Source organism: Bombus flavifrons, chromosome 9 (assembly GCF_040668555.2).
Source record: "Bombus flavifrons isolate JBK064 chromosome 9, iyBomFlav1_principal, whole genome shotgun sequence".
Taxonomy (NCBI): domain Eukaryota; kingdom Metazoa; phylum Arthropoda; class Insecta; order Hymenoptera; family Apidae; genus Bombus; species Bombus flavifrons.
In genome coordinates this window covers 11949311-11967826 of record NC_138450.1, presented here as the reverse complement: position 1 = coordinate 11967826, position 18516 = coordinate 11949311, and the positions used below count along the sequence as shown (strand labels likewise).

Here is an 18516-nt window from a genome sequence, read left to right as displayed (position 1 = left end):
TATCGTTTTATTTTATCATCTTCGTTCCCTCACCTGATTATTTATTATTAACGATCAACACAGTAACCAAGGATATACTAATGTAATAATATACTAATATACGAAAACAGAAAGTTAACATTGTACCTTGTGAGAGGTCCTTCCCTTGCAAAGAAAATCCAGTGCAATTCATTATCATAATGCATTTTGACCAAGCAAAACTCCATAAAAATTCCACTTCTATTATTCTCACGTCGAATCTCGTGGAAATAGATTGCAGAAAAAAAAAAAAAGAAATGGAAACGAGAAGTGAAATCGACGAGCCGTGAAGTTACAGCTCCTCTCGTTGTGTTACAGTGGAAAAGTCTGTTTCGTTCGATGATGGTCGGTAAATAGGGAGGTTCGGTGAGTTCGATTGTACGACTATGCGAACAGAACGGAGAATTTAGGATACGTGGACTCGTGGGGCGTGAAGATCCCTCGGGAATCGGGCTAATTCACGGAACGAGATTGATTTAAGAGTTTCGGTCATTCTTCCGGGCAATTTCGAATAGTTGCACTTGAATATCCTTCGAGTATGCGACACTCGAAACGATTGAAATACTATGACAATGATAGGAATTATCATGGAACAGGTTCTTCTTTGCAAGAAATTAGTTCTATAAACGAGATGATCGCCTTTTAACGCATTGTTGATCAGTCGTGTTTTCATGCATAAAATTAAATTGTTAGATTTTCTATAAAACAGCCAGTCAACAAAATATTAATATCGTTTAACGAAGTCTTATTAACGCTTTAACAGAAATTATTTTATTTAATGGTTATTTTTATTTTACCTGGGAAATTAAGAAATGAGATTGGAATATTCAAAACGTATAAAATATTGTACGATAAGCACAGTTTCTATGAGAGTGTTTCTTAATCGCAATCTTTTCATGGTATTTAAGAAGAGCGATAAAGCGATTCGTATTAATTTAATATACATTTGCAGCATAAATATCGCATTAATAAGATTAATTATTACAAGTTCCTATCAATTCGATTATCTACAAAAGATCGAGTTACGTATATGTATATTAATAAAATATTAAAACTGGCAAGGTTTATACTTTCTTCTGCCGTGATTGAAGTGTCATGCCGGATGACACAGGATTAGGTTTTTGCAAAAATAGAGTGACTCCTGGTCGGTTCAAGCCTCGAGGACGTGATTCAAGTAGGCGATATAGCAGATGGCCAGTCGTAGGATCTCGATCTTCGAGAGTTTCTTGTCCGGTGGCAAAGTTGGCAGAAGCTTCCGAAGCTCTGCGAAGGCTAAATTGAAAGCTTCTACTCGAACCCTTTCCCTGTGACGAATAAATAATTAACATGCAAAGTTCCAACTCTGCAACGAAGGTATCAAAATATTCGTCGAAAATTTGTTGTTATTTTAATTTTAACAATTAAAGATTTATATTTGATACTTGAGATCCTGATTGTTCAAGAAGGAAAAATCGAGGAAGCGGTTGAAATTAAATGGTTAAAGCAGTTTCAGTAATTTCGCAAGATCAATGCTGTACATTTATGTAACAAATACTTCAAATGATATAATAAAGCGGCATTCTCTGAGATTACAAAATATTTGTTAGTCAAAATTAATAAAATACCAATCTTTCGATCAAAATTGGAAGCTTCAAGCGACCTAGACGATGCAGAGAGACGCAGCAAGTGTAAAAATGAAAGTTTAAATATATTAAATATAGGAGATTAATAGAAGATGATGACAATTAACGATAATTAAAGTTATTTTGATAATTTACGCGTACGTTTACGCAACTTTTTACCTCGTGGCGTGTGCAGTTCGATATTTCTGCGTCGCTCTTCTGCGTCGACGTCTTTCTTCCCTCGAAAGGGTGCCAGCACCAGGTGCACCAACCCCGTTTACAACCACACCGTGACCGCCATTCGCCATTTTGCCTTCGATCAATAGGAATTTGCCAGAAGAAAGATAATTTTCCTTTCCTCTTCCTTCTCCTTAATAAATTAACATTCAATTTCTTCGCGGATAAAGGCTCGAATTATTGAGAACCGATATTGCCAATGAAGCATCCATTTTCATGCTTTAAACCTGAAACGTAATATATCGTTCGATCGTGTAGATTCAACGTAGATTAATAAATAATCTGTCAGTTTCTGTCGTCGTTTCGACGATGTTCAGAGTTACCCGTTGACGTGTAATCGAATCTCGAGGGAATAAGCGTTGAGGAAAAATTCGGAATAAAGGGGAAACGTAATAAGTTGGTCAAATATTTGTTATACGTATTCGACACACGCGTGAAAACAAGTGCAACGGACAACAGAAAGGGTTAATCGTTTCTTTAACGCACACGCCCTTTCACATAAATTTTCTTTATCGTGAAATATCAAATAAAAAAATAATACCTGAATAATAGTTTAAAATTCCCGTAGATGCAAAGCGTATAGAATCGAAGGAAATCAGTTGAAGAGAAAGACGTAGTACGGATGAATAAACGAGGACAACCAAAGGTAAACAGGATGCTATGAAAGAAAGAATAGTTTCGATGCTCAGGGGGCTCTTAAATTCCGAGAAATTCGATGGAAACCGACGAAAAGTGTCATTGTATTATTCAGGAAAACTTGGCTCGTTCGCATGACACGCAACCCATCCCTTTTTAATTATTTACACAGAACAACCCCCGATCTCGTTCAATCTGATTCTTATGGTAAACCGGCAATTCGTATGGACATTTTCTCGCGGTTGCTTCAATATTTCATGAAATTTGCCAGATTTCGATGCCGTTTCACTTTTATTGCCAACTTTTCCCCGCCTCGATTCTCACCTTTTTCATGCAAATTTTATTATTCGACGAATGTATCGGAATTCGAGTTGCGGGTTCTTCGCTCTATTTCATTGTTTATAATTAAAATCGATTTTAAATTTTAGGCATTCGATTAAAAAGCAAGCGAAAGCAAAGTAAAGTTTAGAAGCTCACCAAACGATCACTGCACAGTTTCTATTCCCGTCTTCGATAAGTCTTCCAATTTTTTAAAATAATTCATTTTTCTTTCGCCGATAATTAACGTCGAAAAATTACTGTCTTCCCTCTGTAAAAGTATTTCGTTCTTTATAATTGTATTATATCTCGTATCGAGTAAATGTATCTGCCAAAAGGAATATTGTAACACACTTTTTACACCTCGACACTATCCTTTCCGCTCACACTATGTATTTTTCAACGAATATTTAACAAATTTAATAATTGAACGATTATTTAAATTATCTTTAAACGCATCCATGTTACAGTAAACATAGTAATTCACTGAAAAAACACTTCGATGACACATCAAAAATCTTTATGAATCTAAAGCAAAGTTTACTTCTCTCTCTCTTTCTCCCTCTCTTTCTCTCTCTTTCTCTCTTCCTATTGATACAACATACCAATTCCTATTAATCAAACTTTTAAACTAATTTAGAAACTTACACTTGTATTACTCGAAACTTCAACTGACCACCGTCACTCACAGATTATCAATTTCTCTACATACTTCAAAAACATATCACGCCACTGTATTCAATGCTTTATATCTTAGAAACTTTTTTTTCTCATAAAAGCATCCAAGCATAAAAATACCTTTCACCCTGTGAATTAGTCAAACACGATTACTCGACGAGATAGACGATGTCTCTGATAAGATTTCTGGCTGTCGCGTGGACAGGATGCACCCCGAGGAACAATTTCAAGGATCATCTCGATGTTGCTGAAACCACGCCCCTGAAAACATCCCTTCGTTGTTCATCGTTCGGTCTCTGTTCATTCGTCTCTCTCCTGCAGCATCCCCTTGGTTCTCCAATGGTATCGCGAGAAACAGGGGGTGAGACCGCCCCAAACCGGTCGCCATCGCGTCGCTGTCACGGACCATGGGACGCTTCTGCTCCTCGTGGATGCGAGTACGGGAATGGATGGACCATTTTATCGATCATGCGAATTGTACAGCTTCTGCGTGCATGATCGGAGGACTATAGGTGAGAAATTTGGAATAGTGATTGTCGGGCATGCGTTGGATTATTTCATGCCAGTTTCTACGCTTTTGTTTTGTTTTCTCGTCTTTTCACACTGGAGAAAGAGAAATTGATTTTAACTAGGTGCATTCTTCTTCCTTCTCTTCAGAATCGTCTAATTTTTGCGTTTCTGATCGGTGGATTTTACGCGAGGCACAGTGATCGTCGCACAGCGTTGAATTATTTGACAGCAGTTTGTTTGCTTCGGTTTTGTTTCTCCGTCTTTTTATATTGGTATCTTCTGGGGGAAAGGAAATTGATTTTAACAAGGTGCATTCTTCTTCCTTCTCTTCAGAATCGTCTAATTTTTGCGTTTCTGATCGGTGGATTTTACGCGAGGCACAGTGATCGTCGCACAGCGTTGAATTATTTGACAGCAGTTTGTTTGCTTTGGTTTTGTTTCTCCGTTTTTTTTTGTATTGATATCTTCTGGGACAAGAGAATCTTTTGAATTGATATCTTCTTTTCTTTCGCTACTTGCTTCGATCTCTTTTAGGTACACAATGAAAGAATTGGCTACACTTTGTGTTTCCTTTGACAGTTACTCTAAAAAAATCCGCATTCATTCTCTTTCCTCTTACGATGTTTTATTAATTAAGTTCGCTTTAAAGTCTCAATCTTCGTCATTAATTCTCCGTCACTTTCGATGCATTCGTATCTCTTTAACGTAAGAAAACATGTCAAGTCTGAGCGAAATACAATCAAATTATTATCGATACCCGCTATTTCTCGTCTCAATTCTATATTAAAAGTTTCCTGGAATCATTAAAAATTTCTTCGCTCGTTTACGTAAGAGCAAGATTGAAACAGGTGAAAATCGGAAACTCCTTTTTGTCGACAAAGAAGATATTATGCAATACAATAAAAAGGAACGCGAATAAAAAGTTTTTAACGTAAAAGGGTTTATCCAACTACGAGATACAAATATAGAAATTACACAAATTCTTCTGACAAATTACAAGGGCTCGACGATAAAGGATTCAACAGTGCTCGGAATAATCACATTCACACGACGATATAATATACATTATGCCATGCAACACGTGTTGCAGATTACATCGTCGTAACGAGATACGAGATGAGGCGAACCGCACTTGAATTGTTCGGCTTTCGATTAATGTTTCTTCTGGTCGCGCATGTCATGACATAGTTCACGCTTCGTTACTCAACCCCTGTCTTTTCGACGCCTTTCCTCACCCCTTCCTGGCACGTGACTTTTGCCACGCGACTTTTCAAAGCAACGAATTTCAAAGAAGGGGTTGTTATGCTTTTCGACAGCTTTTCCTCTCTATCTATCTATTATATACTCGTTTGGTGCTTCTTGCGTGCTGGATAGATCGTAACTGAGTAATTGTATAACTGTGTAGAGAATTGAATGAAGAGATGGACAACTCGAAAGGCGAACATAGCAATTAAGGAGAAGGTGAATAAAAGACAAGGATTAAATTTTCGAAGCGTCAGTGAATACATTTTTTCATAGAAATAAATAAATCGAATGTATCCTTTTTGGACTGTAGTCAAAATTCGTTCTCACGCGTGTGACACGATATTACGTATACGCGGTGTTACACGACAATGGGTTGAGAAATATCGAAGGAGTTGACTATTGAAGAGAAAAGAAATTAATTGGTAAAATCTGGTGAGATCTTTGAATTAAAAAAACTGTTTCTTGAAAGAACAAATATCGCAAAGTGAGCGATAAACGCAAGGGTGCAGCACGAACAGGGTGGCATCAGGAACAGTATGATCGATATTTCAGTGCCTGTTGGTACATAGGAACATACAGTCGTCGTTATCGGTTGAAAAAGTCACGTATTTTGTTGGACAGATGTGTTTTAATAAAGATAAATCCACTGTACCAATGATAGGAATAATTATTTTCATTGTATTACCAATTGCATAAAATATATCATAGTTCTACGATACATATTCCTCAACGTTAAAAATATTACATTGGAATTTTCTTTAAACGATAAGATTTTCTGGTTGTAACGAAGTAATATAAAAATATATAAAGCTAAAGGCTACGAATTATTAATTACAAAAATAAAAAAGAATCGAAATACGCCCAACTGTAAAATTTATAATTATACTATAATACGAAATTAATTATTATACATAGAAGAACCTCGATCTACCGAAGATTTAAAAATGAATAAAATACACAAAAAGCTGGATATAAAGATATAAAATTCGCAGATATAAAAGTGTTTCTTTTTAAAGCTGTTTCTATCTTGTCTCCATTTCTAGCATATTTGGCCAATAATCATTCGATCGTAACGCATTCCTCGCAGAGGCACCAGTGACTGTTGGATGTTCATAATCGTTCGATTGTCTGCATTGACGAGTAGATTTTCTTCTTCTCGATTCTCGAGACGTTGACAAGCAGAGGTTCGCTTTTTTCGACCATCTTATCCTCCAGGCTCGTTTTATTTCCGTTCTAACTTCGATGTTCAGCAGACAGTAAAGCAGTGCCACGAAAGAACCCTGAAGAAATGGTGCATTTTCTTATTTTCTAAGTTTACGTACTTTTAGTTTACAAATTTTTATTTCTTTTTTTTTTTAAGTACTTGGAACGAGGCGAAGAATTGATCGAAGAAGAGCCAGACCAGTTCCACGCGGTTATCTTTGTGATAGGAGAGCCCGAGAAATAGAGTATAATGAGCACCAAACAGGGGTACCAATACCAAAGTAGATTTGGCCCACCTACTGTGTAAGAGAAACAAATTTATATATTCTTCACTGTAATAATCCATTTATTCTTTTATATCGCAACAAAAGTACGTTCTTTCATCTTCAATACAAAAAGTTGCGCATCGAGCGGCAATAAATCAGTACGAAAGAAAGAGTACGAGTTATAAATTTACCTGTACTGCATTTTTTTCCGTTGCAAATGTACGGACGTCTTGAATTTGATGAACAGGACACGTACAATGTTGAGGAACAGCAGAAAGTTGAACTAATAACATATAGTTCATCACGTTATTAATTCATAATTCTTATTTGCAGATATTTTCCTATAGCATCTTCTGTAGGAATCTTTTTTTTAAATCAACGAGCCTAATCTCTGGTTCAAAGGTACGTCACTTACCAAAATCGATATTACGATGGGGATCCTTATAAGAAGAAATAAAGAAGGATTTTGGTGAGTGGTCCAGCAAAATGTGTCCTCGATCGTGGCTCGTATTATTACCCAAGGAACAACCACGAAAACGGGCAATCCTTAATTGTACAAATAAAAATCACGTCCTATTCCTGTCCTTCGTATTTCTAACGTGTATTACGCGATCTTTACCGAACACGTGTTATGTCACTGTGTGCATGTCAGGGTTCTTTAAACGACCTTGAATGTTTTTTTTTTTTTTAATAATTCGAAGGATTTTTAAATATGCAATTTTAAAATGACTTTCTAAATTACTTTGATGTAAATTTGGGAAGATGTTGGATGAGCTTGATTTGATCTCGAAACCACCTTCAAAGGCTTTGAATTAATTTTACAACGACATCGAATCAGTTTGTCTTAATGTTGAAATGTACTCGAATAGTCGTCAAATAATTATGTACTTAATTAATCGTATAATAAATTACGTCTGTATAATCTTACCCCAGCCCAGTAAAATATACAAATTAATGGCTGAACTATCCGCAAAAAATGCCCAAACGACCAGATTATGCAGGTACAAACCCTCCATCAGGATCCAAGAATAATTAGCAACGATGAAATACTGCCACACACTCGTGATGCCTTTACAAATCATTGTCTGAAACTGATTATCTTAATTGTACATCGATTTCCATCGATTTTCTCTTCCAGTTTAACTATCTCTTTTAATCGAGTATTTGACATGCCTACGTTTCGTTGCTTGATAAAAGCGTTTTTCTCGTCGAGATAAACAACGTCCACTGTCCGTCTAATGCCATCGACGAAGATCCAGTCTCTGATCAGTGCCATGAACGCCCTCATTATGAAAGAAGCGAACAGATGCATGTGAAGCCTGTTCCTGGGATTTCTGAGTTTTCTAAGCGAGGCAGTCGATTGTTACAACAAGAACCGGGACAAGGAAAGAAACACAATTAGTCGAGTACCTGAGTAGAGAGAAAATAATCATCGCGATAACCAGCATAGTGAAAGATGTGGTATAGCCGATTTGAGAGACAAGCCTGACGATAGGCAGCCATTTCTACGACAAAAGCAGAAATTAAATCTATAGAATTACATTTTCAAGAACTTGTAATTTTATTAAATATAAAATTCGTCGGTTAAATATAACTATAAAATATATTAAATAGAATAGATGTTTTAAAAAATTATAGTGCACGGTATAAATGGCAGAAATAATTTTGAAAGTTACGAAAAGGAATAATTTCACTTTCTTGTAAATTTTAGCGATGTAATCTTCTTTTGCAAGGAAGTTAGCAAAAATTTCTTTTACGCGATAAAAATATAGACAAGAAAGTCTCAAATAAGTTAATTTTAAATAAATACGTGTAAGCTGAAAATTCTTACAGCCAAGAGAAAAGATTCAAAGTTCCTGTAGTCTCGAGGATCGGTCATCTCATCTATTTCTAGGTTGGTCTCCATGAGGTAACGAGTAGTGAATTCATCGGACAACTCGCATAAACTGTAATTACTCCCGGGAATATTGTCGTAATTTGTGTACCATTGACCATTTGGAAGACAAGCTTTCGTAGCCATCGCTATAACGCGAACATTCGACTCCAGATTATTCGCTGCGGAATTTAACTGGTATATCAGGCCAGTTTCAGGAGGACAAGGTAGAATGGCGATGGTTGAGGCTTCGGTATACGACCAGCAAAGTAGCCCATCAAAATGTGGCGGGCAATGGCGAAATTGTAACGTTGCATTTTGTGACGTTATGTTCTGATCTATTTGTTAAAGATACGTAGACGATTAAAAGATTATTTTTTATACCCACGACTTTCGTCTTTCTCATCGAACTTTCATTGTTTCCTTTTTATTCTTGGAATAGGAAAAAAAAAGAAAATGAATATAAAAAACATTAGTCACGTTAATAGACTTACATTCTGTCATCAATCCATCGCATTTCTGTTTTTGTTCGATAAAGAAACGTTCGATGTTCGACGTTGCGTTGACCTTCACTACTGGTTCCATTTCAGCCGATGTCATTTCGTACACTTAATGTCATTCGAGATGACAAAATTGATTAAAACGTTGACGGTCCAGAGTAAGTTTGGTGAAACGTTAGGAAAATTTTGTAATATCAAATATATCTTTGAAGTATTGAATGCAAAGAATACATGAGTAGCACAGAAACACTGATGTGAACCTTTTGAAATCTGGTATTGAAGTGACCAGCTCGTGGATTACATGGCTATGGGGATGTTTGCGATCATGCCTCGCCCTTTGTCTTCTCCTTACTATAGCTATAATACTATAGTCACCTGGAGGAGGGACAGACTGGAAGTAGAATAAGTCAGTTACTTGTCAGCCATATATCTTCGATTCTTCCACTGTGAATATTTATTTACGGATCCTCTTTCAAAATAATTAACACGTAATATTTCTCTGGCAAATGACTTGTTTGTTTATTAAACTCTTCCCATTTATTTGCAGAAATATGGATACAAAATAAAGACTAAAATAAAGATCATATTAGAAAAATACGATAAGTTCATTTTTGTCGATCTTCTGCTCTTTAATATATAACTAACTTCTAAAACTGATTAATTCTACGATACAAGTCCCCTGAAAATAGGCAATAAATTCACCTGTGACCTTCAAATGGTGGTTACAAATAATTTAGCTGAACTTATACGTCTGATCGATAATAATATATCTTGTTCGAAAACTAATTGTATTTATTAAGGGGCGATGGCACAAATGTCGCTACTTACTGCAAATTGTGTTGTACAATTTAGAAGATAAATGCAATAAAGCAAATCGATTGGCCATCATATGTAACATCCATCAAGACGATGATAGACCAAACAGTCTCTCGAGGTTCTCAGCCAATATTGATAGAACCACCAAGGAGCAATCGATCATCCAATTGTATCAGAAGTATAGGTAGACTAAAGCTATTATTTTAGCGATGATTAGAAATCAAACAACACCTGAACAAAGATAAAACTTTCATCGATCGCAGGAATGATATTCTGTCTTTCCTATCGGAGCAGAGTAAAAATTATGAAAAATTCGATTTACAATTTCTTGATAATTACCAAAACAATTTCTCTATATCATTTTTACGCTTACATAAGAAATCACAATCGACTTTCTGGACGGACAAGATGGAGGAGGAAAAATTCTCCGGGGTACAAAAGAACGACGAGAACCGGTGTATTCAAAATTTGTTTTATGTTAAACTTACACCAATCACACTTTACAACAGATTGCATTCCTTCGTAGATCAACTTGGGGAATCATCCGCGTGCAATTTTCATCGTTTCTCCATTAACGTTTTTTAAACACCGAAACAATTTTACATACAACGTACTAAGTTATTTTTCTCTTCCTTTAAAAATCCTTTACAAATCTTTTAAATGATCGAAAATACCCAACAAACGTCACGCAAGACGCCACACACAGCGGATGATTTTGCGCACCGGATCCAGCAGGGTCGAGCTTAAAATCACTTCTATTTTACAGCCATCGATGTCGGTAAGTTGTTAGTAAGTACATACGATTCATTTTTCCTCCCGTTATCGTTCTATTAATTATCTAGTTGCTCTTCAGCCATCTCCAATACGATGATCGTATTATTTACAAATTTTCACGGCTATTCGTCATCAATAGGCCATTTTTATATCTCTCGGAGATAGTATCTCGTTAACATCAAGACGAACTCCTCCGAACGTGTTTACAATTAATTAGAAAAGACACGAAGCACGGATTGGACGCTCGGTCTTACAGATCCGCGACAATTCTTCAAGAATTGTTGAACGACTCTCTCGATTCCCGATGTTTGTTCGTCAAGAAATTTCTTTTATATATAATAATCTGACAGGACTTCTTCATGGTCCTCGTTACGAACGGGAAGGTAATTATCGTACAAAGTATCATGGTTTCTTTGGCTTCGAGGGATACGCATATGCTGCCAAAGAATGGAATTCCTTGAACGTTTCCTCTTACACGATTCATTTTATTACTCGACTATGTTCTTCATTTGGAATACGGTTTGGTATTTGTGGGATTTTGTTCTATGTAGGACCTAGGTCTGGCAGTTTAAAGAGGGAAGCCTATGCGGATTGGAGCCGTGATTTCCGTTTCTGACGGCCACGCTTCGCTTTATCGTGTGACAAATAATGGTATATTTCCAGTCTCCTGATCACAGGAATCCTTTAATGAAGGAAAGTAGGCGTAAGGATCGGTAGTGTCTTATGTCGAACGTCTTTTTTCTCGTTTACCGAGTGTATGCACTGTCTTTTCTAATTTTACCACCTTGAATGCCGTTCTTATGTTTTATTCGATGGCATGTCTTTGCCTCGACCTTTTTGTCGTACTTAATAAAAATTAAATTTCTTAATAGAAGTAACACAGGAAATGAGAGTTTTCGTTAATCAGATAGTATAGGTTGAATATACGAGCGAAAGCTTACAAAATCTTCTTCAACCATCCATCAACCAACCATAACAACCATATTCAGGTGGCGTTTTTTATTTATATTAGTGTGTTGATTCCCGCTTGAAATACAGACATGCGTTTATAACTCACTCGGTATATACAAATTTTTATAGGAAAAATAGGAGTATTTCTCAGCTTATCGTTTAAGCTCATAACAAGAAAATTAAAATATATGTATAATAATTAAGATAATTGATATTAGAAAATTCCTCCAATATTCTAAATTATCCTGCAATATAGAACACTTTGAATAAGACAAACTAAGATAAAATTAAAAATTAAATATCAAAAGCATCTTAGAAAAATTCCGGAGCATCGAAAAGACACTCAAAGGTGGTAGGATTAGACGAGAGGACGATGCGACGATCTCGATGCCCGCCATCGAGATCTCTCAATAGGAACGCGCTCGGTGTTTACACATGAAATCGTACAACAACGAGTAGAATTACAATTGGAAAGGCACTTCGAACGAAAAGTATGGCATCGAGCTACGACCAGGCATCGCGTAACGTTAAAAAATCGCGCTCTGTGTATCTTTGAATTGACCTTGTTCATTTTACCTTCCTGTATAATCTGTCGTACATAGTCTCGTACAAATATCAAATACTCTGCCTATATCATTTTCGTACCAGGGAGAAAAACGAAACCCAAAAACATTTGTGTCGCTGTGCCTTCAACGTCCGGCAAGAATGATAAAGCCAGTGAAACGCTCGAAAACTTCCTTCCCTTTCTTCTGTAGAAATAAATTCTCCAACTAGGGATCACCAAGGACTTTCAATTTGGCTTCTTGACTTCTAGGAGGAATTTCATCGTCTTCTTCCACTCTCGACGATTGCTTCTCTCGAGTACTCCGCACTAGGTCGTCCTATGTCTCTCACGTGACGTCCACATCTTCGTGGATCGGTTCGTAGAGCGAAAATCGTTATCGAACAACCGATAGTTTCGAGAGGCTCGGTCTCGTCATGGTTAAAACGATCAACGAGCTCCTATCGACGGTGATGTTGTAACGATCTACAAGCTCGGCGTGTTCTAGCGAAAGTGGCGGGCAGAACCACCTCGTGTAACGTCTTCCATTCACGCAATTATCGTGTCTACGCGTACAATTCCAGGCGAAGGCGATTATGTTCGGACTAGCGAACGGTCAGAGACATTTGCCGGGATTCTGGGAACACCACTGCGGCCACATGGCTTCTGTTTTCAATCCACGGCTGGTTAGAAGCTCCATGTGTGCGGCTAGCCTCGTGTACACGCTTTCGTCTGTCGAGTAACCGTTGGTTGGCATGTCGCTCCTGTGTATAACAAAAATTTATTTCGTGATTATCGTGATACGAAATTGAATAAAATTTTAAGAGATAGCTAGTGAAAATACAAGATGTTTCGATAATTGTAATATCATGGAGTTTAGAAAAAAGACTTTAAAACGATGTTGGGTATCGATCAACGTAACGTTCTCCTTCGATTTAAATCTTTTTTCGACAGAGATACTTAAGAACATATAAAGTTTTAATATTTCTTTTAGATATATGGCATTCTTTTAACACAGATTTCTCTCTTTTTAATCAATCGAATTATCGAAAGAAGAGTCTTCGTTTAACTACATTTTAGATTGCCAACACTCACCATAATCTCTCAGCGAGAGCAGATGCCCTGGGCCATAGTCGAGGTCCCAAGGACGCGTCGCCTGTCTGCTCGCTCCAGATAGCTGCCTCTCCGCCCAAAACGAGGCTAAAATGTTGCTGAGCGTAATCTCTCCAAGGTCGATGATTGTAAACAGTTTGCCAGGTACGATACTCGCCACAGGCGGCCTCTCCGATCTCCCTCCATTTTCCAAATCCACAATCCAGATACCACGTGTCCACGTGAGAAAGAATCACCCTGAAACCGTCTTCTAGAAGATCTAGAGTCTCCGGCCAGTTGCTACCTCCCCATGATTGGATCACGTGAATCTTTGGATCGAAGTACATGGTGATGTAAGGCCTCTTTGTCAGCGGGGAACTCCACAGAATCACAGCCTTTGGCGTTTCATCGTGGTTGGCCTTCACCAACCTTTGCAACATCTTCGTTTCGAATTCGGCCCACATAGCATGGTGATCGGTCATGTTCTGTGCTTGCATCGCGGCCGTGATGTTTCCGTACTGTGCCCAACAATCCAGATTCACCTCGTCCCCGCCAAGGTGCACGATGTCCCGAATTTCGGTCAGGTCCAGAAGCTCCCTGTACAGCCCCTCTAATATTCGATAGGTGTGCTCGTTGATGGGATTCAACTGGCCGCAATTCGGCTCGCCGCAATACGACGACCATGGCTGCTGATCAACGCAGAGAGCCAGCTCCCCGTAACCGTACTCCGTCCCTGAGTAAATTAACAAGATCAACGCCGGCCTGAGATTAGTTGATGATGCGTTCAGGCCCGACTAGTTTGGTCATTTGGGATATTACGTGTTTTTTTTTTTTTTTTTGTCGAACGTTTCGATAATGAAGAACAGTGTTATATCGATTACAGTTAAGTTAATAATAAATAAAAAGAAAAAGGTTTAATAGACGAACAAAGATGACGGTTGAATTTTAAATCAGGCAAATTTACATGTACGTTAATCCTTTAGTTTCAATTCAAACATCGCTTACTAGACCGTAGATAATTATGCAAAATTTATATTTATGCAACGAAAAGAATGAATCGTGCTCTTTGAATTTTACCCTTCTGTGTATTTGCATCTTAGAATTTCCCATGAATGCACAAAAAACTGCAGTCTCATTAGTAATTAAATTACATTCTGTCAGAGATAAGCGAATCGTCCAGACGTTTCTCAGCGACAGTTATATATCCACCCTTTATTTCTCCTTTTTTAACCACCAGCATTCGAGCCGCAACCTATCGTCTCAAACCAGACATATCCTTCCTGCAGCCGTACAATTCCACCCTAAAACTGTTGAAAACTCACCCCATTGCCAGCCAGCGCCAGCATGTGCCGGAGAGTCGATCTCGATGAGTACCCTGATGCCGCGGATCCTCGCGTAATCCGCGAGATCCTTCACATCATCGGGCGTATAGATCTGATCTCCGCTATAAGCGCCCCATCTGGCCATTTCGGGGAACTGGGCTGAATCGAAGGGGAAGCTCTGCGAGTCTGATAGGTGCCAATGGAAAGTGTTCAACTTCGATGCCGCCATTCCGTCGATCACACGTTTCAGCCGCTCGATGGGAAAGAACTGTCTTCCCGTATCGACCAGCAAACCTCTGTAGGGGAACGTTGGCTTGTCCTCGACGGAAGCGCGAGATAACACTCGCAGGGCACCTTCCCTTCCGGCAGACTCGTCCCACCAGATCATTTGGCCAAGCGTTTCCAAACCGTGTCTGGCGCCGAAGAAACTTTTTCCTGTTATTTGAGCTTCGAGAATCTTCCCCTTAGGCATCAGCTCCAGGGTATACGACTCGTCCGTGTCTAAGTTCGGCCCTATCGCTCTGCCATTTCCGGCGGATAGGTAGATGACGAACACGTCCACCCCGGATCTGCTTTTCGCGTTTGGCACCTTCATCAGGCTTCTTATGTTACCTGAAACAGGAGACCTGAGTGTCAGTAGCGATATCGTGGTTTGAATAAATGGTAAATAAATGGTGGTAAATAAAGTTATTTATCTAAATCTATCAGCAGCGAAGTTTGGTTAACTCGAGTAGTTTCTAAACTTTTCGCCGTTACCGATAGCGAAAGACGTCTGTATGGCTGCATATTTGCCTTGACTATGAACGTATTGTTGATTATTCTTCGACGCGAGAATCGGAAGAAGCCTCTGAGTCGATATTCTTCGCTTAGAAAGAAGAAACGAAAAATACTAATTAGCTTCCCGCAATCTGACTCGGAGGATATTCAAAGATTACGAGGAACAAACGATGGTTTGTATTTTACATGGTCGACTGATTTAGGACCTAAATTATATCATTTCGATGACAATAGTTCGGGTATAAAAGTTGCTTCGAATACACGTTCGATTGCGTTAGATGCATTTTGCCTCCACAGACAAGTGAAATAAATTCATTGTCGAAGCAACGAAACGTGATTACGTCATGTATCATCGACGATCCACAGTCATGCGTTGCGTCATTCGTCGCTTTGTTTGCACTTGACGCGAAAAGAAGGTCCAGCCACAACGCACGATATCGTTCTACGACACAAAGCGTCCAATATTGCGAGCCTTGGTCCTAAAATGGTTAATAAACGAATAACTGTTCCGAGACATTCGATCAGGGACATCCTCCAACATTCAGTCCATTCGTGAACAAACTCTTTATCATAATTTGTGGATAAAAAATATAAAGTTATGTAATAATATTTGGCGAAAATTAAAAATTGAATCTTCACCGATGAAAACATCCTTGGCGTGCTCCAATAGATTCTTCGTCTCCTGGTCGCTAGTGTTCACCGTGACGAATTCGATTTGCTGCAGGTGTATGATCACGCTATCTTCGCCCAGGAACACGTTTCCGGTCGGTCTGGGCCAGAGAAGCCTGGTGTTTCCGCCACAGAGGGCGATACAGCTGGCCAAGGATGTCCTCGAAGATCTGACCGCTCTCCTCTCGCATCTTCCAGCGACGCAGGCCCAGGACCACGGACTCTGAAACGTTCTGCGATCCAACAAGAATCGTTAGATTTTAAAGAAGACATCGATTTGCCTTTGTTTTTCACCTGTTATCCTAACTTTCCCTTGGAACGTCGTATTTTACGATACTTTAACAAGCACCAAATGGATAATTTGCGATGAAACATAGCCAGACAAACAGACAGGGTTGGTAGAAGCGGTACGAGTCCAATGGTAGGGGTGAACGTACACGAGGGTGGCTTTTATATTTTAATGTCGGTATTTTCTTTCTCTCGTTTCTTCCTTCGTTCTCTAAAACTGTTTCTCATAAAATTATGATAATTATATCTGGACAATGTTCGCAAGCTTTATTGGAGAAACCGATTTATTTCGAGATACGATCGCTTCGAATATTTGTATCAAAAGCATCTTGAGATTTATACGAAAAAGATACAACGCGTAAAAAATGTTACACGAACGAACAAAGCCAAATGAATATGCGATGAGTTAAATGGCGTGTTATTATTCGACGCGGTTAAAGATATGTTTTTTTGAGAGTGAGATGAAAAAATACCCCGACAGTAAAAATTGTATGAGAAACACAACACGAGGAACTGAGTGCCAGGTGACGTGTGCATACAGGAAAATGGTGCAGTGCTGGGGGAAAATCGAAGAAGGGAGAAGAAAGACCGTGATAAAGATTCATAAGGTGGAGAACTAAAATCTACGGGCGTAGAAATGGTCAACGAATAACCGATCGATCGATTCTTATAAACCTCGAGTGTCCAGTGAAATTCAGTAAAATTGAAAATGAAAACCGTTACCCGAGGGAAGGAAGTAACACTTGGACATAATTTTATTATTTAAACCTCCTATCTCTTTCATGTGGTTTCATATTTGTCGAAAGTAAACTATACCACAATTACATTTGCAAAAACTAAAACCGGTGCAACTGAAATTGATTTCTCTTCAACTAAGTTTCGAAATTACTTGACTCGGTGAACGCGTTAAGAAAGAATTACAAAATGGAAGAAATACATTTCTACTACAGAGCTAACGATAATTCGTTTATTTAGCTGGAATTTCGTTGATTCTAAGGATTCATAGAGAAACGAATATAAAAGCGTATACACGAAGTTCGTTATTAATTTTCTTGAGATTGCGAAATTAACGCGAAGTCTAAGAGATCTATCTTTAATTTGGTAGACGACAAGACAGAAATATTTGGAAAATAACCGAAACAAGGATCCAGCACGAAGATTAGACAAACGTTTCGGATAGATCGGGAGATTCTCGGAAGATGGGAAATGCAAGTCGAATGAAGACGAGGATCGAGGCAGTGGCGTGTGAAGCACAACCTGAAATATATGTTACCATCGAACAGATAACATCAGCCTGATAAATATTCATGAGACGCTTAATTATGAAATTACAAATATTCGTGAAAGTCTTGGTATAATATTAAAAAAGGAACCCTCGATATTATACTCGTATTTTTCAAAGAATCTCTCGTTAATTAAAAGGCGTAAAAGCTGGATAACGACGTGTTCACGACTTATTCATGATTCCTACAAGTATTATTCTGTTTCCTGAAACGTGTATGGTGTATAAATGGAAGTACGTCAATTATGGCTTAATTTACGACAAGATGTAATCCTATCCGTGTGGATAAGAACGAAACGTTAAAGGGTGTAATTGTTAATTTGTAATTTCACAACCGTTGAAAAATACGTGTATATACAGATTGCAATTAAATAAACCGTCTAGGAACAAGTCACGCAATGACGATCATTTATTTGCGTTTCCTGGCTGGAAAATGACGAGAACGTTGCAACGGAAGAGACGATTGCGATTCACGAAGAGAGACAGTTCTTTTAAATACTCTTTACTGTTATATCGTGCAACCGTAACACTTCTATAATTACACAGAACGATGTAAAGAATTGATTTGTACGTAGGAGAAAAATTATACGTGGTTCCCCTTAACATAATTGTTGCAACTAATAACTACCTTATATTCTTGGAATTTTATTCTCTTTGTTAGTCTCTATTTCGATATAGTCCGCATTTTAATAATTATCGCTAACGTACCGTCCAATTAATGTTTATTGGGTAAAATCGTTCGATAAATATTCTGTTTACTTTTGTAATTGCAAGTAGTTTTGTAACGACATATTTCCAACTGAAATAACCGAATTGACGTAACACATGCGTCAGCAGCAACAAGTATGTTAAAAAAAGGTACTGTTATACTTTGTAACTGCATCGATGTATGAAGGTAAAAGTAGTGTAACAATATTGA

The 18516-nt window shown here is 38.1% G+C and overlaps 3 protein-coding genes across 7 annotated transcripts in view; all 3 read right to left on the bottom strand.

Moving 5' to 3' along the window:
• Positions 1-731: 731 nt before the first annotated feature.
• Positions 732-3602, bottom strand: LOC138183297 (helix-loop-helix protein 1). Its single transcript, XM_069119992.1, has 4 exons — positions 3459-3602; positions 2970-3081; positions 1800-2083; positions 732-1322 (listed from the first exon to the last, which is right to left on the bottom strand). Exons 3-4 carry the CDS (start codon positions 1925-1927, stop codon positions 1169-1171), a joined length of 282 nt encoding a protein of 93 aa, XP_068976093.1. The 5' UTR covers positions 1928-2083; positions 2970-3081; positions 3459-3602; the 3' UTR covers positions 732-1168.
• A 2612-nt stretch (positions 3603-6214) lies between these two features.
• LOC138183269 (secretin receptor) lies at positions 6215-9185 on the bottom strand. The gene is made up of 9 exons (XM_069119940.1): positions 9080-9185; positions 8544-8923; positions 8123-8217; positions 7890-8055; positions 7641-7803; positions 7128-7258; positions 6904-6995; positions 6607-6745; positions 6215-6523 (listed from the first exon to the last, which is right to left on the bottom strand). Exons 1-9 carry the CDS (start codon positions 9183-9185, stop codon positions 6266-6268), a joined length of 1530 nt encoding a protein of 509 aa, XP_068976041.1. The 3' UTR covers positions 6215-6265.
• Positions 9186-12173: 2988 nt separating this feature from the next.
• The window catches only part of fdl (fused lobes), a 36968-nt gene continuing 30625 nt past the window's right edge, over positions 12174-18516 (bottom strand). For all 5 annotated transcript variants that reach the window (XM_069119699.1, XM_069119702.1, XM_069119698.1 and 2 more), the window contains 4 exons: positions 15998-16260; positions 14582-15193; positions 13263-13992; positions 12174-12931 (listed from right to left, as the gene is read on the bottom strand). In XM_069119699.1, the coding sequence (XP_068975800.1) occupies positions 12784-12931; positions 13263-13992; positions 14582-15193; positions 15998-16260 (1753 nt within the window). In that variant the 3' untranslated portion in view covers positions 12174-12783. The remainder of the gene's footprint in view (positions 12932-13262; positions 13993-14581; positions 15194-15997; positions 16261-18516) is intronic.